At 42.2% G+C, this 20332-nt stretch overlaps 3 protein-coding genes across 3 annotated transcripts in view; 2 read left to right on the plus strand and 1 right to left on the minus strand.

Annotated features, from left to right (window-relative positions):
- Window positions 1–1537, plus strand: part of grm6b (glutamate receptor, metabotropic 6b) — a gene marked incomplete at its 3' end in the record, with an annotated part of 15679 nt that extends 14142 nt beyond the window's left edge. The window contains exon 10 of the mRNA XM_083660529.1: window positions 1292–1537. Coding sequence (XP_083516655.1) covers window positions 1292–1537 — 246 coding nt within the window. The remainder of the gene's footprint in view (window positions 1–1291) is intronic.
- A 1674-nt stretch (window positions 1538–3211) lies between these two features.
- On the minus strand, window positions 3212–8623 carry traip (TRAF-interacting protein). The gene is made up of 16 exons (XM_083660596.1): window positions 8464–8623; window positions 8017–8135; window positions 7868–7925; window positions 7674–7757; window positions 7447–7486; window positions 7228–7355; window positions 7035–7129; window positions 5733–5846; window positions 5513–5600; window positions 5329–5418; window positions 5146–5234; window positions 4884–5039; window positions 4659–4695; window positions 4466–4573; window positions 4254–4304; window positions 3212–3759 (listed from the first exon to the last, which is right to left on the minus strand). Exons 2-16 carry the CDS (start codon window positions 8112–8114, stop codon window positions 3652–3654), a joined length of 1344 nt encoding a protein of 447 aa, XP_083516722.1. The 5' UTR covers window positions 8115–8135; window positions 8464–8623; the 3' UTR covers window positions 3212–3651.
- A 266-nt stretch (window positions 8624–8889) lies between these two features.
- Window positions 8890–17613, plus strand: mon1a (MON1 secretory trafficking family member A). The gene is made up of 6 exons (XM_083660761.1): window positions 8890–9018; window positions 9498–9652; window positions 13302–13691; window positions 14095–14860; window positions 15695–15842; window positions 16044–17613. The coding sequence occupies exons 2-6, from the start codon at window positions 9526–9528 to the stop codon at window positions 16182–16184; spliced, it is 1572 nt and encodes a 523-aa protein (XP_083516887.1). The 5' UTR covers window positions 8890–9018; window positions 9498–9525; the 3' UTR covers window positions 16185–17613.
- Window positions 17614–20332: the final 2719 nt, after the last annotated feature.

Here is a 20332-nt window from a genome sequence, read left to right on the forward strand (position 1 = left end):
AAAAAAAATCAGAGATTTACTCGGACTAATAGACACAGCTGCATTAGGAATCAGTCAGGCTGAAACAGTTGAACCCTCGAGGTGCTTTCAAATTCTTTTCACCTCCTCCAAATGGAAATGAAGTGAATTAAGGGAAGTGGGAGGGAAAGGAGGTCAGACGAGCGGAGGGACGGCCGGGCCCCCTCACAGACCAACTCGCCCATCCCATTCAATTAATTGAGAAGACCTAAATATAGCCACAGCAACTTCATCGGGGCCGATCCAACTAGAAGATGTGCAAACTTTTCCAATTGCACATGGAGCTTAAAACAATTTGACTCGTAATTAATAGGAACAAGTCAAACCTTTGTCTTAAAGTGAGAGGTCTTCTCAAAGAAATCCCTGTATATCAAGTCATGCGTAGGATGGGTTTCTCCCGTTTGTAGTTTGCCGTTTTCTCCAGGGGGTTTACCTGCTTGCTGATACACAAGACAGACATCCCCTCTTTTGACTGACTGTGGCTTTCATCCGAATCCATTCTGCGTCTGAATATGGATGGAAGAGCGCACTTATTGTTCCCGAGCCATAGAAACTGTATCTTTACTAGCCCGGGGCCAGGTGCATAAATACGGGCCACTTTTGAATGTGCTCAGATGGTCACCCATGCGTTGCTGCAGCCCCTTTTATAAGAGACCAATAAAAAGCACGACAAAGATCATAAAGGAAAATAGCACACTGTATGGACATTAGCAAGTGCGGCATTAGGGCGTGCTTGCAGAGGATATGTACAGGCTAGCGTACAATTTATAGTTTATTTATGGCACATACCTATATCTTAACTTATTTATGACACATACGGGTATGATTGATTTATTCATGGCAAATATACCGTCTGCTTGAGTAATGAGTTCATAATTTATTAGAGACAGACAGACCTCAGGAGAAGTCAGTTTTCATTATTATTGTTGGATTTACAATAGAGGAAGGGTAGACGTGGTCAAAGCCCAGAAATAGAGCCCTTTTCCTGAGTACATATACCAAGTGATAAATCATTCATCCCTGTGCTTCCAAATGAACATTATAAAAGCCACATATAAAAGCTGGGAGGCGATGACATTACATACTGTAATAATGCAGGCATACAGTAATGTGGGAATATCATTGACAGTGACACGAATACCACCATATATTATTTACTGACTTAACAATGGTGCATACTTGGAGAATCCTAACCCCGCTACTCAGACGTAGATTTTGAAAAGCAAATGGTTCAGCCGATTGGAAATTGTGTCTGTCTCTGTGTGTGTTGCAGATGTTCATCCAGACCACCACCCTGACGGTGTCCATGAGCCTGAGTGCCACCGTGTCCCTGGGCTTGCTCTACATCCCCAAGGTCTACGTCATCATCTTCCACCCGGAGCAGAACGTCCAGAAACGCAAGCGCAGCTTCAAGGCCGTGGTGCAAGCCGCCACCGTGACCACGCAACTGTCCCAGAAGTCCAAGGACAAACAGAACGGAGAGTCTCAGTCCAAGATAGAGCCGGACAGGTCACAGTGACGTGTGACACGGGTCCGCGCATTCGGCACGTTAACGTCACACAGCCCACAGTGAGATAACGGGTGATCTCTGCTCGCTGAATGTCTTTCTCCCCAATAACCAAGAGACGTGGATATGAAGGAGCCAGCGAAGGAAACGGTGCTGTTCAAAGGTTTCTTGGACGGTGCTTTTTTTTATACGCACAGAGAAAACTCATTCCTGCATCCAGATTTGGAGGCATGAGAGAGGATGTGGAAATGCTCACCTGCCCGCCAACTGACCTAAAAAAAACAGACACCTTTTAAATGGACAACTTCTTGAGCCATCCTGACTTAACTGCTAGGAACATTTAAAACACCCCCCCTCCCCCCCCCTTTTTTTTTTAAAATAATTACACCTAATTATGCATTGCAAATCGACAAGGACGCATAGTTAGTTAGTCCCTAGGGCATGCTATTTAGGAAAAAGTAAAGCTGGAACAGTAACCTTTGCCCTACAGGATGGAAGATGTATAGCAGAATCCCTTGAGATCAACAAAGCGTGTTTACTGGCTCCAACAGCACTGCATGGATTGTGTGTTGTATGTTGTGTACATGATTGTTTCGACAGTATTGTATGGGCTGTTTGTGACACAGAACATTTCTTGATTACAGTGGAAGGAACTAGCTTTTAAAATGCACCACCCTGTCCTGTTACTATTACTGACCTGTGGAGAGGTATAATTAGGTCTAATCACCGAACTGGAATCACCAATTAACACTTACAATAGAACATTTAACATCCAACTACTGAAATGATTTAAATTAGATCATAGTATGTTATATAATTATGTAATGTGGTACACATTGATATTGTGTATAAGCAGTAAATCCATGGGATGCAAACAGGATGAGTGTTTCTCCTTTGCCAGAATGTGGAAGTACTGTGGAAAACAATGTGTGGCACTTCCCCATATTGTTTTATAAAAGAATCGACCCGGCTGTTCGACAGCTATGGCAGCTGTATGGCAACAACATAATCAAACATACAGTTTGATCACTGTCAGAGCTCCACTCCATCACATTTGTATTTCATATTTTGATTGTGTGCCATAAAAGTAAAGGTCCTTCTCAACATATTTAATTAAAAAATTAATAGACCTAGATATGGTCATATACATTTTATGTTGAAAGAGGGGGAACTGTGGTCAATTAAAAATAGACATTAATTTGCCAATAAACTATTTGCAGTGTTCTTTTTGTTACTTGATCACAATTATGTACAACTGAGGTTTTACAGGTGTATTAAATAAAATATTTTTTCTTGAGGAGTACCTTCTGTCCTGCACAGTACAAATGGATTCACCAATTACCATGTTGTGCATTTTTCATAACAAAATGTATTGAGGGCTGCAGCAGATTCATTCCATCATGTTACACAAGGTTCATACTGCCCTCTGCAGGAGAGTAAGCGTCAGTGAAATGCCTGTCTGTGGAACACAGCATAGCGAAGACTGAGCCATTTGTTATGTAGAGCCCAGCCCAGTATGTGTCTACACACAAAATGTAGTGAAACATCGTTTAGTTTTTGACGCTTTTAATCGGCACTATTCACAAATAAAAAAATATCTACATTCCATGTACAGGCAAGTGTTTGGGTAAACTATTCCAAGAAAACAACAGTCCAGTATTTGTAATAAAACAGATTTTAAGACATGTATATAAGTATTAAAAAAATAAGACTATTTCTGGATTAATTCATTGCTTTCTGGATTATGTAGATTAGAATAGCTTTTATTGCCTTACTTAGTAATGATAGCGACATGATTTGGTGCATTGTTCCATTTGTCAACAAAAAAGTGTACACGATATGTACGATCTCAACGAGAAGAAATGGCCCCAAAGCACAAGCTGATTGAGGGTTTGACCAGAATATCCACAAACACACATGCAAAAACAAACATACAGCAAAGCTCAGCTCTCCTGGAAGTGAATTAATGCTTTAAATAAAAAGTCAATTAATTTAGGTTTGAAACTCCTGTCCTGGCAGAACCACTGGCAAGACGGTTATTTGGCCCAGATCAGTACGCACATCCTACTTCACACAGAGCATCCTGGCCTTTGACTGGACATCTGGGGAAACAGTGGGTCTGCGTTTTACTCCAGGAAGTTGTCCAAAGTGAAGCAAGGGGAAATCTTGGGTGGAGGCCTGGTCACATTTTTCCTTTTCGCCTTCATCAGCGGGCGAATCTCCGACAACGGAGACTGCAGGGAAAGGCTTGGTTAAGGAATGATGCCAACCAGTTCACATTGGTAAAGTTTTGTTCTCCAAATTTTCAAAATAAATTTTGACTTTTTCCCCATTACTATTTCCTGACAGTGGAATGTTCATAGTCAATAGCCTATTGGTCTGTGTGGAATGGCAGGTTTGACTGTCCTCAGACTTGTTGGCTGCCTACAACTATCACATGGCCCCATACGTAGGGAATTTGTTATTTGGGGCAGGGAAACTATTCCACTAAATGTAACATAACATAACAGATGTTAAACACATGATTGGTTGAAACATTTAGCCAAAATTTGCCATGACATATTGAAAACTTTTACAATGTGCATCATTTTCCAGAAGTTTTGCAAGCCTGGAAAACTATTAAAATCCCAGAACTTTTCTGGCAAACCTAATAACAGTAGTGCAGCATCTTGAGATTAATTAAAGCAGACGGCAGATAGCATTTCCAAAGATAACGAGAAAAGGATACAGGTTGGAAGAATTTAGTCCGTCCTCCTAATCCATCATAACCAGATCTCACCTGAAACGAGAAACATTTTCTTCAATCACACCACTGAAAGGATATTTGCAATTAGACTACCGTTTCAGAGCTGTCTTTCCAGTAGGACATCACATTCCCTATCAACATGACTGATCATGGGTCAGTTAATAAAGTGCAGGAGATGGTTGTGTTGTACGTACAGCGCCAGGTTTACTCCACCGAGGATCCAACATGCTGCCGACGGTCTTCTTTCTGAAAAGGAGGGAGTTCCTGAGTAAGGGTTCCAGGACTGCTTCTTCGTCTCGAGCCTGAGGGGCACAATGAAAGTATTTACTGATATGAACGCCTGATTAAAAAAAAAATCTCAATTGACTTCTCATATTCCAAAGCTACCTTGCTTCCAGAGGGTTTGGAGGTCGTCGTCGATGACCTGAAAAATAAAGCATGACACTAAAACACCCTTTTCTGTGATTTTATGGCATATCTACTTTTTTGTCTAGTAAACAAAAGACAATAAAAAAATGACAGCATGTGACCAGGGCCTCGTCACCATAGATAAACACTTTGTTGAGTTGAAGTCAATGTAAACACAGTCAATCCCTGACAGTTCAAACGTACACGGCAGGGTCCAGACGCATCTTCTTGGATGGGACCTGTGTCGGTCTCTTCGTCACACCGTCTGGGGTGGCGATGTCGTAGGTCATGTTGAGGTCGATGTCATCGCAGTCTGCGGGTTGGTGGAGACGAGGCTGTTTCAGCTCCTGCGGTGCCGGGCTGACGGGTAGGGAGAGAAACCTTCTCAGCGAATCACGTCCACAAACATAGGTTCTCTTTTTATGAAAGAGGAGTCAGGGGGCATGTGCGTAGTTTGAGAACAAACCTTTCGAAAACTAGCCGGCTGAGGGCTTCGTTGGTACGTGTCGGCGTGCTCAGGGTCTTCTGGAGAATCTCCACTTTCTTCTTCAGACTCTGTGGAAACATGTGCATGCATGCAGGCATCACAACCATGGATTTCATTTGGTTAATATCCACACTAAAAGCAAAATGGGCGTATTTGCCTTACTGAAATCTCTTTGTCCGCGTTGGCCAGATCTTTCTGCACAGCCTTCATGTCATCTTTGGTCCGATTGATCTCCACCTGGGTTTTCTGCAACTACAATGACAAAAACATTACGTATTCAAACATTCATTCCCTGTATTGTTTTTTTTATTAATGATAGATTATATTCAATTGACTTGAACGTTACCTTGTTGTTTGAGGCAAAAACTTCTCTCTTCAGCTTTTCACACATTTCATTGGAAGACTTGAGGCTCCCTTTTAGATTATCATACTCTCTAAGGACATGAAGAGAGATGTGGATAGTGACTGACTGACTGCATTAGTGAGGCGCAAAGTGATCTGTCATTTAGTGAAGTGAGTGACAGGACTTAGGGTTTAATTAAGGGGGTTACTTTAGGGTTCCTTACTTCTTGAGGGAGATGCAGTAGATAGAGAGCTGCTCCACGGCAGCCTGGCCCACACCCATGTCTGTGATCATGGACTCCACCTCCGCTTTCTGACCCTGTAACAACACGTCCAGGCTGGGGCCAAACAGTCATGTTACTAAACTGCAGTGTATTACTGTCTTTTAGGATTCAAGTTCAAGTAGTTTATTCACATTCACATTCAAACGCATTGGAATTTCTTGGTCACAAGTCTTGCGTCATTCAAAGAAGAAATACATGAAGAACAAAGACAGAGACACATTAGAAACCACATAAAAACAATATAAGACATAGGACATACAGTATACATCTTGCATTATCAGCAAAGTGCAGAAGTGGCGAAAAAAAACGTGCAACACAAAAAGTGCAAAAGTTGCAAGAAAGTGCAAAAGCTTCTGTAATGACTAAAGTGCATTAGTAGAGCTGGGCATGTAGTGAAGTGCAGTAGTGCAATTCAACAGGACCACCTCCAGGTAAAAACGGTTTACAAGTCTACTTGTACAAACCCTATGCTTTACCCTTCCATCTGGACAGCGCTCCCATCGGGAGCGTCTACCTGATGGTAGCTGGGTGATATGGCCATTGCCTGGGTGGCTGGGATCCCGCACTATTTTCTTGGCCCTATCACAGCACATTTGAGCATAGATATCTCTCACAGATGGCAAATCTGTTCCAATAATTTTCTGTGCTGTTCTTACAACCTTGTCATTTAACATATGGTCCTCCACAGAGCAGCTTCCATACCAAACAGGCTTTGAGGAGGCTTTCAACGGTGGACCTGTAGAACATGATTAGTCTGGTGGTTACACCAGCCTTCTTCAAACATCTCAGAATACAGCCGCTATTGTGCCTTCTTAACAGAAGCACAGTTAAATGACCATCTGAGGTCTCTGGATATTTGTACCCCTAAACATTTTAAGCGGTCTACAATTTATACGTCCACACACCATTGATGTTAATGGGAGTGAGCACTTTCCCGTTTGTCCGGAAATCAACAATGATTTCCTTAGTCTTGTGTAACTTTATTGTAGGCCAGAGATTCACAGCAACAGAATGCCTTGTTTAGAGGGCAATCTAAAACATTTCCCTCTCACAAAAAAATCACACCCAGGTGATGATGTAAGTGGTGCCGTTTTGCGCATGTCGGAACCCGTGAGTGTGTTTCACCGGCTTGGAGCCGAGGCTAAATCTCGTCCACACACATCTCGTGCCCAAACACACAGTCGCTTAGAGAAATTGTAGCCTATTCCAACAAACAAACTGAATGTGTTTGTGTGCAGGCACCTTTCATAGGTTTTCATTTTAGTCCTGAGCCTCCGCGCCTCTTCCTTGGCAGCCTTAGTTTCATTCTGTTTCGTCTCCATGTATCCCATCTGTTTCTGTGGGAAACAAAGCAGCGACCAATGTCATCAAACGGGAAACGATACGAGTCAACCTTTACGCGATGGCGTTACACGGCAAAGAACGGACGTCTTACTCTGAGAGCCGAACACAGCATCTCCTTTTCCGTCATCTCCTTCCGCACACTTTCCAGGTCTCTCTTCTGCCTGACCACAGTTTCCTTGAAACTCTCTGCCACCTTGTGTGTCTCCCGCCATTCTCTTTCTGCAAATTGAACAGAATGAACATCCAAATGCTTCGTACTTTTAATATGAAAAGACCATTATGACAAACAACAACAGTCTGTTACACTTACCTTTTGTGCTTAAAAGGACTTTCATTCGATCAAGCTCATTCTGAGGAAAGAAAAATGAACAAATATTGGAAGTAAAATAAAATGTTCCAAATCATATTCTATAGCATCTACCCATGTTGACTGCATGAATAGTGGAGAGGATACAATTATCTGGGGTTACAATTCTCTGAGCAATATTTTTGTAAAGTCTTGAGTCTCAAAGTGAATCGCTCTGCATGTTTTCTTACCTGCAAACTCTCTGGGTCCAGTGATGGCGTTTCCTCCCCACCAATGTCAAAGAACAGCTTGTTGATAATGTGTCTTGTCTGGACCTACATGACATAGAGGACAAAAGCACTTAGTTTGCCTTTGTTGTTTGGTTTAATGGTTCAGTTTGAGTGAATTGCAGTTTGGTAGTGCTGGTGATGTAGCGTTACTGCACCTGTTTTCGACATTGTGGACAGGTTTTTGTGGGAGCTGCCTGAAACCACTGAAGAAGACTGTCAAGAGAGGAGAAACGTAACAATTAGCCATCATGTCAAATGTGAAGCAAGAGTTGCATTTCGACAGACACGTGACCTTCTAAGTTACCATTCGTAGTGGAAGGTGTGTCCGCAGTGGATGGCAGCAACATCTGCTGTGTGGTCAAAGAAATCTGAACAAATTGTGCAATAGGCTCGGATAGGCATCCTGAAGGGAAATGGATCACCCTGGGAAGAAAACAGAAAGCCACTACGTTACATTTACTATAGACGGTTTTAACTTGACAACAAAAACATTCTAAATTGAACCCCCGCTCACTTCCTGTTGCAGTGTTTGCTATGGACATAAAAGAAAAGAAAACATTCAAGTGCAGGACTGACCATTCCGTGAAAACAGTCTATATTTGCTACTGTTATCTGACGTTATGGAATTATTCTAACGTTAGTTAACGTTATGCAAATTATGATTGGCCTGTACCGTTGTTGATAACCTGGAACATTGACATTAGCTAGCTTTGGCTACCTAGCTAGCTGCCTCGTTGTTGAAATTACTTACCAAACATAAACGCTAGTGCGCTTTAGTTAACGCTATATTAATCTCGTGCAGTTCTACTCTGACATACAAATTCAGTTCACTGAGATGACTTGATCCCAGAGAAACACGCAAGTTATTTCAAATAGAATAATCATTTGGCTGCTACTCCGTTGCTAGTTGCTACTAGCCCATATGTGCTAGCCTAGTTCGTCGTTGTTGTCATGTCCGTCTTCCCCGCGGTACGTTCGAACATGAGCCCCGCCCCTTAAGTGATGGTGCGTTCAGGGCCTCCCCGTAAAGGACATCCGCTCATGTGATTGTGGGATTGTTGTGATGAAGCTTTTATTTTAATCACAGCTGGCTTTTTATCATTCGGGGAACTGGAACAGGACAGGGAACGGCTCCCTGAACGAGAACTTCATATCCCACAATTCATACTTCCGCAACTTGTGGCAGGGCAGGCAGGGGTGACTGCAAAACAAAACTATTCCTCTCTCTGTCAGTTAGCTAACGTTAGCTGAAACAAGGGAGCTGTTCACAACGACGACCAAATGCACACAGTTTCGGAAAAGAAAGGTAATAATTTAACGAGAAATGTACGCGTTTTTGGCAAGATAAAGGACTTGAAACTGAACCTAGCTACAGCATTGACTACAGTCAATGAGCTACAGTAGTAGGTCGGGTTATCTGCTAAAGTTAGCAATCAGAAGAGCAATATACAAGTGCTGCATCAGCACATCTGACCCCTAGCTGAGATTGATGAGTGTCAGACACCACACAAGTAGTGTCGCTAACAAAAGAGAAAGGATTGTTAAGGATACAAGTTTTTCTCTGTCATAAGATGCCCTGATTTTGTTGTCATGTGATATTTCATGCAATATGATTGGAAACATTACAAAGATCAAACTTGAACGACAGCTGTGTCACAATAAAAGTGTCAGCAGTTGTAGTGTACAACATAACTAAGGAGGTGTCAGCAGTTGTAGTGTACAACATAACTATCTTATTCTTCAATCATCTTGATTGGGAAACTTTTGACCTGGTTGTGTGTTCAGGTGTGTGTCCCTGCCTTGAGTAGCAGTGATGGATGGAGGAGTCCCCAGGCCGACTGTGGCATGGGAGAATGGCACCCTGGCACCGCCTGTGGACCGCCTTCGCACAGACAGGGCCGAAAGCCCCACACCAGGTCTGGTGGAGGGAACTGAACCAGGTGAGACTGGCCCTCCTTCAGTGTTTAGGCTTTTTGCATAATATTAATAACTCCGTATGAATCTCATCTATTTGTCCAAACACCAACACAGGGGTATTGTCAGGCCTGCAGCGTATCAGAAAATATTCTCACCTTTGGATTTTTAGCCTGGTTCAGTTCCTTAACAACCATCAATAAAAACAGGATGACAAAAATCATCAACATCTCAAGCAAAATCTGCAGAATCAAATGACATTACATCACTCTTCAAATCACGTGCAATACAGAAAGCTAACCGGATTATAGCAGACATTACTCAACCACTCAACAGCCAATATGAACCACTCCCTTCAGGACGTAGGTTTCGAACCCCACTCCACAGGACAACAAGGACAAATAAAACATTCATCCCTACATCTATTGGACTAATTAACAGACTCTGATACCCCCCCCAACCCCCCACCTTCCTACTCCTGACCATGCATGTTTTGACCTCTCATGTTTTATGTCTTGTGAAGTGATAGTGGTGTCGCCAATGCTTGTTGTCTTATTGTTGTCTTGTTGTTGTTGTTGTTGATGTTTTTTGTTTTTGTTTTTACCACAGACGATGATGCACAGAAAAATTGTCTTAACGGACAAATAAAATACTTCATTCATTCATTCATATCTGAAGCTTCTGAAGACGTATTTAAATCTTGATTATCTGAACCTCCATGCAACTGCCGTCTGTTTCGGAGAATGAAATGTTGTAAAATAGTGAAAAGTCTTGCAATTGTAATGAGTACGAACACTCATTCTAGTCAATGACTTCTACACTCACTATTCCTTTAGTTACATGTAGCAACATACAGTACATCATAACAACTAGGCACTATCAGTGAAATCATTACCACTTATTCTACCATACAGAATAAAAAAAAGCCTCAGTTGGCTTCAGTCTATGGTGCCACTAACTCTGCCACTTCAAAATGTCAATAACTGCTACTTCCATTACCCAAATTTCTCTCAAATAGAATGAAGAAATAGTTGCAATAGGCTATACTTGCAATAATATTTGTTTTCACTGAATTAATAAACATAACATTGACATAAACGTATGTCAGACATAAGAATGCTGTGTTATTTGTGAGCTCTCCTGACTGAAAAGTATTCCCTCCTGTCTTGTTTCACTTCCTTCTAACCACATCTGACCAGGAAACACTTTGGCACAAAAAAAAAAGACTAGTATTAGTTTCGTGATAAGTTCCCCATGTACTGTAGGCTAACCACTTTGACATAGCTGCCTGTATGCAACCTTATGAATAGGAGGGGCTCATGTTGAATTGTGTGTGCGTGCGCGCGTGTGTGTGCGCACGCACATGATTTCTGGTAGGAGGGGCTATTCCAACTGTTTACTTCAGTTTGTGGTCGATTCTGAAAGTTGTCATTTGTTAAATCTGAGTGCCTGCCATAGAGGGTAAGGATGAGTTACATCATGGTTTAGGTGATTAGAATATTGTTGTCATCACTAGGCTATTGGAGCAAGTTTGTAGGAGATGTTAATAATAGCCCAATGGACATTTTGTGAGTCTGTAACAGTGGTTTAGCTTGACAAAATGCTTTAGTTTAGACAGTCTACTGTATCAGATGATATCTGAATGCAAAGTGTTTTTTGCAGATTTGTTGAGCTAGTTAGGCCTTAGAGCATTGTACATGCTAATTTGGTCAAAACTAGGGCACAACGAGAAAGTCAACTGGTCTGGAAATCAGGATGTCACCCTGATTTTTCTCAAATTCTATTTAAATTAATTAATTTAGAATCTTAATTTGTCCTAATGTTACAAAAGAGTAGGCTGATACATTCATTGTCCGGCATGATTAGTTTGACGCTCAGCAGTTAGTACCAGAATTCTTTAAGCAAAGGATTGTGAATGCCTTTCTCTCGGCAGCAACAATCTTGATAATTCTCCCAGGAAATTCTGCCCTTTTCTCCGGCAGCTTTAACGCTACAGAACATCTCATGACTTAAGTCTGGCACAAGAGCGTTGAGTGTGTCATGGTGAAAGCATGTCTGCAGCAGCACAAGAGCTCAGGTCTGTCCTCTCCAGCTTGAACAAATCCACAGTCATGGTTAGGGATGTCAACGGTTAACCGTTAATCGATTAACCGTCGCTAACGTCGTTGTTCGGTTATTGCTGTCGGTCTATCAGTTAATATAATTTTTTTTTTTTTTTTTTTTGGACACGTTTTTTGAGTTTCCTTGCAGATTTTGCACAGTGTTTTGCATCATGCAACTATTTTGTTCAAATTTTGTTCAATTGTTGGCAGCAAATCGAAATAGGCTATATTTTGTTTAAGTTTTTATGCTGCAAAAGACAGTAGGCCTAATGTGAAAAAATCAAAAGAAATAACAGATTGTTGTTGTTGTAATGTTTACATAAACAGGAAATAAAGCTCTCAAAAATATATTTCCTTGTCATCCATATAAGAGCCAGAATGATTTTGGAATGATTACCTGATCAAAATGTGGCAATAAACTTATAAATTTCAGCAAAGCCAACAAAAAATAAAGGCATAATTCTAACACAAAAAGCATGAACATTTCAGCATCTAAATAGACACGCCTTGTTTGGGCATGAGCTCATTGAGTAAATAGACAATTTTTTTTTTTTTTTTTTTTTTTTTTTTTATATTAAAAAATTATGAATTAACCGATAGGTTAATCGATTATTAGCGTCGGTTAATCGAAAGTGAAATTAACCGAAAATTGACATCCCTAGTCATGGTCCCGATCCTTGAGTGAGAATTGATTTAATTTTGCCGAGATGCTTTTCTAAATCTAAATAGACACTACCTTTTTGCAATGTAATGCAATTGTTGACTTACAATCAGACATGGCCTCTTATTTTCTTCTTTACTAAAAAACGGTGTTATTATTTCTATACTGAGGCTTACATCAAGACGCCACTTTGCAATGAAATCACTTCAATCCCATTGTTTAGATTCATGAGCGCTTTACACCAAAACAAAGAATAGGCCTCAATATTCATTCCTTAAGCTTAATTTATACTCATTAGAAAGTGTCGCTCAGCACATGGTCGCAGACGAAAAATAAAGTGTCGCTCATGTTGCTGCATTTTATGCTTCTCTCCTCGGCTCAACGGTCACGTGCCGCTATAGACAGAGGGAGGCAGAGAACTAGTGCAGACAGCCAAGAGAGGGAATGCTGTCAGTGAATTCACGTCGGAGGCAAGATGTAACTGCAGCCGCATACAGTATAACGACACACAACTCACCTCCTCTCTCTCTGGGAAGTTGGTCACGGTGTTCTTTGGGATTTTCACGAAGTCATACATCAAGGACATGCTGATCAAAATAGCAGGGACACGTTCATTCATTTCATTTCAGCGAGAACTAAAACAAGAAAGTCAAGCGCGTGCCCGTCTATATAGCCAATCACACTTGTGCGACAGTATGTGACGTAGTCAGCGACACTAGAAATTTCACTAGGTAGCTAGCAGACACCTCTCACCGACACTTGAAAGTGTCGACTCAAGTCCTCATTTCTGTCGGCGACCGTTTCAAAAGTGTCGGCAGACGAAGCATAAATTGGGCTTTACACACCCATGAAAGCTGCATTATATTGGCAATGATTTGATGATGATGATGATCTGTCCCCTCCTCTTCGCAGGTGCTGGTGGCCAGCAGAGTGCCATGTTCGTCCATGCGCAGTCCTTTGAGGATCTGCTCGCTGAGACGGAGGAAGAGGCTGGAAGAGAAGCTGGCAAAGACTCTGAACTGGGGAAATCAGGAGAGGAGAGTGCAGAGGAGCTCCAGGGTCTGGTGGAGGAGGTGCAGATCAAGGAGCAGAGCTGGGCAGAGAGCCGGACTAAGGAGGAGGACGTGTCCAGCGAGGGGTGGCGCAGCCACAGAAAGCACGTGTTTGTGCTGAGCGAGGCGGGCAAGCCCATCTATTCCCGCTACGGTACGGAGGAGGCTTTGTCCAGCACCATGGGCGTGATGATGGCCCTTGTCTCCTTCGTTGAGGCTGAGAAGAACCACATCAGGTCCATCCATGCAGGTGAGAAACTACTGTGGACTCATGATGTGTATCACAGGTAGAGTGTCTCTGTGTGTCACGAAACCAAAAATGCTCTAAAAAGGTCCAAGTGCATTTTATTGAGAAAAAAAAGAAAACGAAAAAGCTTTGGGGATTGTAGAGGTAAAAGCACTCGCCTACCACCACGGAGACGGAGACCCAGGTTCAATTCCCGGCAGCGGTACTTCCGGCTTGGTCAGACGTTCCTACAGACACAATTGGCCATGTCTGCGTCTCTGTGGCTGGGAAGCTGGTGGGGTATGTGTCCTGGTCAGGACAGCAGGGCGAATTGGCCAAGTACAATTGGGGGAGAAAATGAGAGAAGAATTGGAGAGAAAAAGAAGAAGAATCAATGTTAACTCTGTCAACATGTGTTTCGTGTCAGACGGTTACAAGGTGGTGTTCCTCAGCAAGAGCCCGCTGGTCCTGGTGGGCGTGTCCCGCACCTGCCAGACGGACAAGGAGCTGCTGCGGGAGCTGCAGTACATCTACTACCAGATCGTCAGCATGCTCACCCTCACCCAGCTCAAGCACATCTTCCAGCACAAGCAGAACTACGACCTGCGCCGCCTGCTGGCCGGCTCCGAGCACCTCACCGACAGCCTGCTGCGCCGGCTGGACCGCGACCCCGCCCTGCTGCTCAGCGCCGTCACCTGCCTGCCGCTGGCCAGCTGCACCAGGGACGTGGTCTCCTCCAGCCTGCAGGCCGCCAAAGCCAAGAGCCTGGTCTTTTCCATCCTGCTGGCCGGGGACCGCCTGGTCACCCTGGTGAGGAAGAAGGACCAGTACCTGCACCACATAGACTTGCACCTGATCTTCAACCTCGTCGGCTCCTCCTCATCCTTCAGGGAGGGCGAAGGCTGGACCCCCATCTGTCTGCCAAAGTTCAACACTGCAGGATTCTTCCACGCACACATCTCCTACCTGGAACCGGCGTCGGACCTGTGCCTCATCCTGGTCTCCACCGACCGCGAGGACTTTTTTAACTTGTCCGACTGCAAGCAGCGTTTCCTGGAGAGGCTCAGCAAGCGCAGCGCCTACCCGGCCCTGAAGGAGGCGCTCAAATGTCCCAGCTATTCTGTGGAACAGGTCGGCATCCCAGAGCTCCGCCACTTCCTGTACAAATCAAAGAGCTCGGGCCTGTACACCAGGTGGGCACCATATCAATTATGCTGAAACACTGTGGGAGTGCTTGTGGTTTTCAAAAAAATATCTTTGCACAACCGTGTGTTTGTGCCAGGTGTGTCAATCAAAAAGTTTATAAACAAGCAATCACAAAATATTATTCGCAGCATCCATAAATGTACAGTATACACTGCATCCAACATCAAGGATAAAAAATAAACTAAATCTATAAGCTATACAAAAATGGAATGAATCACAACTAGAAATGTTACACCAGCGATAATATTCTCTCTAATGACAATAGTACATATAAATAAGCTGACAATGGAAAAGAGACATGTCGTAGGCTAGGCTACAAAATAGACTGTGTGAGGACATTGGTAGATGTTCACATGATTCAGAAAATACATAACCGCAATTAGAGTGGAAAAATATTAGAATAAGAATAAGTAAAACCACCCTAATAAAAACAACCAAGGGTACGTACCATAAATAAGTTGGTAGACAACAATATATCAGCACTCATTAAAGATAGTATTACAGTATTAATATTAAAAACACAGATAGAGCAAATTAAGATTTACAGCATGACATTCAGGCCCTTTATTATTTAGTATGTAAAGTGACTATCCAAAAGCCTCTCTCCTTTTTATGAACAAATCATGTGCTACTAGTTTTGGAATTCATGTCATAGCACTCAAAAGGATGACAAAAGTTGTACACAGTGTGAAAAAAAATATTTTAATTGCGAAAAGGTTACATTTGATCATTCAAAAATAGTTTTACTGAACACGAATGAACTTGAAATGCTACTTATTTTTCTCACATTCAAACGAAAATGGTAATGTCTCTCCTGTTAGCCCCGAGTTGCCCGGCGTGTACCAGTCTGAGGAGGAGGAGGAAAGGCTCATGGGGCTGTACCAGGACCTTCACAGCCGCTTGCACCACCCAAGCAGACCGCTCCGCTCCATCTACCACTGTGGTGAAACTGAAAATCTGATGGCATGGGTAAGCCTGGCGTTCTTAGATGAAATGTGTGTGTGTGAGATGCTATGACAACAACCCACTGAAAAACTCACTGGATCATGGAGGTTCTTGTTGTGTTGAAAAGAATCAACTGCTTGCTGCTCATTTTGACCGTCAATGTGGTTCATCTTTTGTCCCGCCCCTCATCTTGTCCCGTTTGACCCTCCTTTCTTTTCCCCCCAGGTGACGAGCGGCTTCGAGGTCTACCTCTGCTTCAGTCCCCTGGGGACCAAGGCCATGGCCGTTTCTGCTGTTACCAAGCTGCTCAAGTGGATTAGGAAGGAGGAGGACCGCCTCTTCATCCTCAGTCCCCTCACCTACTGAGCACTCACTCACTCCCTGCCCAGCTGACCTCCTGGAACAGCTGGTCTCAGACCACAGAGGGCTGAGAGTCTGTAGGTTTTCACTCCAAACTAACTCTACTGTAGCGGAGTTCACTGGTTATCTAGTTCCTCCTCTCTGGGTTAGAGATGTTCTATTCAGTGAAAGCCGCTGCTGTGGTGTTAGCCTGGTCTCCAGCCCCATATGAATCGCAGTTGTCAGCAGCACTCTTATTGAAGGGTTCATTGGGGCTGGTTACCAGGCTACTGTGGCGTTTGGTTAGAATGAGAACCTGCAGAGTCCCGGCCCTTCATGGCACATGGGCGACACCCCTGTCCTAGAATATAAAGCTGGACACTTGACTGGCCGCGTACTAACCACAGCTCTATGGATAATGTGGTACTCAGTGCAGGTGTCCACATCTGAATAACGGCGCTAATATGCATCGCTGCTTCTGGATCCTACTGATCTAATGTACAGACTCACACTAGATCCTGCAATGAGGGTAAATTAAATCTATATTTTAGCTGGCTAAAGATTTTTATGCTTTTTAATATGGTTTAGTGGCACAGGTCCAGATGGTAGCAACGCCAACAGCTCCAACTATAGAGTAATAACAATAAGCATGGTGGTTGTCATGTTGGTGAAGTTGTTTCATACATTCTTTTACTTTATTAATAGAGCTATTATGCCTCCTAAAAGTGGCAAATATGATGGCTTTCTTGTTTTAGTGCTACTAACTTGGTTCTTAAAAAAATCAAGAAGAAACTTTGAATAAAAAAATTCTGCAATGCAGTATAATGGTCTCTTGCTATAGGACATATTACTGAAATATGGATCAAGAACATTCCAGTCATCTTTTGAATTAATATGATGGCCAATACCGTGATTAAATTAACTTCTGTGCCATTTTGATCATGGGCCATCTTTGTTCCATTTTACCTCTGCACATTCTACCTATGCACATTCATGAACTGCAATACACTGGATAAGAATGTGGTCATTTTTCTATGATGTAATCGCTGTTAATTTGTTGTGCTAAGACTTGTCATTGTTATGCAATGTACAGGAATCTTAATGTGAGACTACCGTACTAACTTTTCAACATACCATATTTTTTCAAGGATTGTCACTGGCAATCGTGCTGTTTCTCTCCCTTTATACATTGTGTTTTATCTGTACTGTATTGATAACACAGGGGAATCATTTCTGTTTGTTACTAATCATAAAGTTTCATCGTATTTAATAGGATCCAGGTTTGCATTACATGAGGATTTCAACATTTTCACATCTGCCTGCACTGTTCATGCCTTAACTAACGGCCATTGTGCTAAGCAATAGTAACGGCTGGAGGTTGTTGCAGTGTTGGTCTATTGATGTTGTCATAATAATAATGATGTATTACAATTAATTGACTAGTATATTAAAACAGGCTTTGGGACAGAATATGTGTCATGTTTTTTTTGTTTGTTCTTTGTTTTAATCTTGAAGACCGTTTGGTACCCCTTGTTCCTGGCAACTCTAATATGCCCATTGTTCTTGGCTTCTTCCCTAACCCATACTATAGGCTCTATAAATGTGGGTTTATAGTGTCTAATTGTGTTTTGTTTATAGTATGATGATGGCCACTATCCTATATATGATTCATTTCATTTTCTTTTTTACTTTTGCTGTGATATTTGTATTGTAGGCTATCTTAGATTACCAGTAGCCCTGAAAACGTTGGTAGCCTATAATAAGCAATGATCAGACTCAGACTTAATAGATGATACAAATTGTGAACCATCACGCTCATTTAGGCTATTATTAAATAGAATATGGTCATAAAAAGGTGTGTAACATTTTTGGTCAGCATGAGGAAAACAGCCACCAATAGGCTACACAAATCTATATTTTCAGAAAGCTTGCATTTTTATGACCCACCCCAAGTCCCTATCCCCCACCCCACCTCACATCAGTCCGATAAGCATTTACTATGATGTTTGCTATGGATTTATTACATGAAGGCGCATGTAAACCTAAAGGCGGGTAAACACTGTTCTGCCAATAAAAACGTGGCTAAATTACTGCTGGTATCTGATTGGGTGAGGGGAGGAGCAAGCCGCAGCCGCAGCACAACAGAGACAGGAGACCGTCATACTGAGAGAGTAGAAGTTAGACCCGAAACTAACACAGTTTACATTGTTAGCGCTTTATGAGAAAGACAATGAGTCTGAGTATTATTTAACAGAATTTGATACTGATATTGATTTGATTTGACTACAGTAAGCCAACCTGAGGAGAGTTCATCATCCCTACAGCCAGCCAAGCAACACTGGCATTGGATAGATTGCTTCAATGAAAAGGGACGGCTCCTTGACCTGTACAGGTAAGCAGCTAATAGCGTGCTAACTTATTTATGTGCTATAGCTAGACATTTGATGTTGGAAGTAACAGTCACGACAAGAACTATAGTAATCAAACCCAGTAAAACGTTTTTGTTGTAGTGTAGATCATTGATAGATTGCTATCACAGCAAAACAAAAATAGCCTATCAGCCTACTATAGGTCAAACACATAGGCTAACAATACCATTGGACATTAAAAACATACTAACTGTAAACGCATTACCGAGTAGCCTACCACAGACAGCCTATAGCCTATACCCCCCCCCCCCTTAGGGAAATGTGTAATTTGCCATAGGCTGTGGTGAAACTCAGGTTGTGATGTGTGTGTGTGTGTGTGTGTGTGTGTGTGTGTGTGTGTGTGTGTGTGTGTGTGTGTGTGTGTGTGTGTGTGTGTGTGTGTGTGTGTGTGTGTGTGTGTGTGTGTGTGTGTGTGTGTGTGTGTGTGTGTTGGACATTGCAAATAAGGTTGACAACGGCATTGAACTGTGCCCTGAGTAATATGAGAGTGATACTGTATGCCAAAGAATAAAGTTACTAATTTATAACTGGGCAAAAAATATGCTCAACATGTGTAGCAGACAGCTTTGCTCTACTATTCTACAGGAATTGGACTTCCTAATGCTTAATGAGGTGTAGCCTTGTTGTGCCTTTCAGGTTTTGGGCAGCTGTTGGAATCAAACTTTTTTTTTTTTGGCACCATTCTCTTGAACTGTTGTGGGTGTTATATGATCTATACAATGATAACATGACACTACTATTCATTGCATATTCTTTTGGAATAAGGTCCAACAAAACTAGAGAGATACACAGGGATGCAACAATTATAGATTTTGAGGGAATGATTATAGTCTGAGGAAAAATCACGCTTCATGATTATTATGCATTAATTATTTCACAACACTACAGATTATTCACGGCGATGTTGTGTTGTGTTTAATTACAATACATTCACACTACTTTTACCGTAGTATTATTGGTTCACAATGTTTCCCGTAGGCTACCACCCTATAGGGGGTGATTACGTTGTGGTCATGTGACTAGACAGTGAAGTTGTGTTGTTGAAATAAACGAACGGTGAACTTTTAACTCTACAACAAGGAGTTGTATCCCTAGCCGTGCACAACTTCCACAGTACCATAATGTCCCTTTAACCTCCACAGTACCATAATGTCCCTTTAACTTCCACAGTACCATCATGTCCCTTTAACTTCCACAGTACCATAATATACCATAATAATACCATACCGTTTTTTGAGAGTGAGAATAGAAACACTCGGTATAGCTGGGCCTTTACAATTACAAATGGCTGCATCGTTACACAGGTGATACTGAGATGGCATTTTCTACCGTCACCATAAAGTGTCACTCAAAATGATCACGTCAACTTTGAGTGGATGCCTTCTATTCACATGTCAGAGGCCAGAGAAATACTCCAATGTAGCTTTTCACTAAAGTCTGCAAATAGCACAATGGCACTACCGCATAATGAATGGAAACTCAATTTCAACCGTTTGCTTTATTAACCATGAACATGAAGAAAGTCAATCAGTGCCATTAATATGTACACCCATGTCTTAGCTGCTTTGAAACTCTAACCTTGAATAGGTTTCACATGGCGCTGCAAATGTTAAAATGTAACACATCATCAGCAGGATTCTATGAATTATTGATGCTTAGACACAAGACTTGGCCTCAAACTTTCCCATATCATTGCTAACAATAAGCATTTTTGCCATTTTCACATAAACATAATTGATCAGTACC

This window comes from Poromitra crassiceps (assembly GCF_964638095.1).
Source record: "Poromitra crassiceps genome assembly, chromosome: 25".
Classification (NCBI taxonomy): domain Eukaryota; kingdom Metazoa; phylum Chordata; class Actinopteri; order Beryciformes; family Melamphaidae; genus Poromitra; species Poromitra crassiceps.

What these genes read in the sequence shown, in the direction of transcription:
- traip (XM_083660596.1), bottom strand. Translation starts at nt 8,114, where the DNA reads ATGCCTATCCGAGCCTATTGCACAATTTGTTCAGATTTCTTTGACCAC. An exon ending in CACACCTTCCACTACGAATG is followed by an intron (nt 7,926 to 8,016) that starts GTAACTTAGAAG and finishes CTCTCTTGACAG; the next exon opens with TCTTCTTCAGTGGTTTCAGG. An exon ending in CCAAACCCTCTGGAAGCAAG is followed by an intron (nt 4,574 to 4,658) that starts GTAGCTTTGGAA and finishes TGTGCCCCTCAG; the next exon opens with GCTCGAGACGAAGAAGCAGT.
- mon1a (XM_083660761.1), top strand. Translation starts at nt 9,526, where the DNA reads ATGGATGGAGGAGTCCCCAGGCCGACTGTGGCATGGGAGAATGGCACC. An exon ending in GGTGGAGGGAACTGAACCAG is followed by an intron (nt 9,653 to 13,301) that starts GTGAGACTGGCC and finishes TCCTCTTCGCAG; the next exon opens with GTGCTGGTGGCCAGCAGAGT. An exon ending in AGCTCGGGCCTGTACACCAG is followed by an intron (nt 14,861 to 15,694) that starts GTGGGCACCATA and finishes CTCTCCTGTTAG; the next exon opens with CCCCGAGTTGCCCGGCGTGT.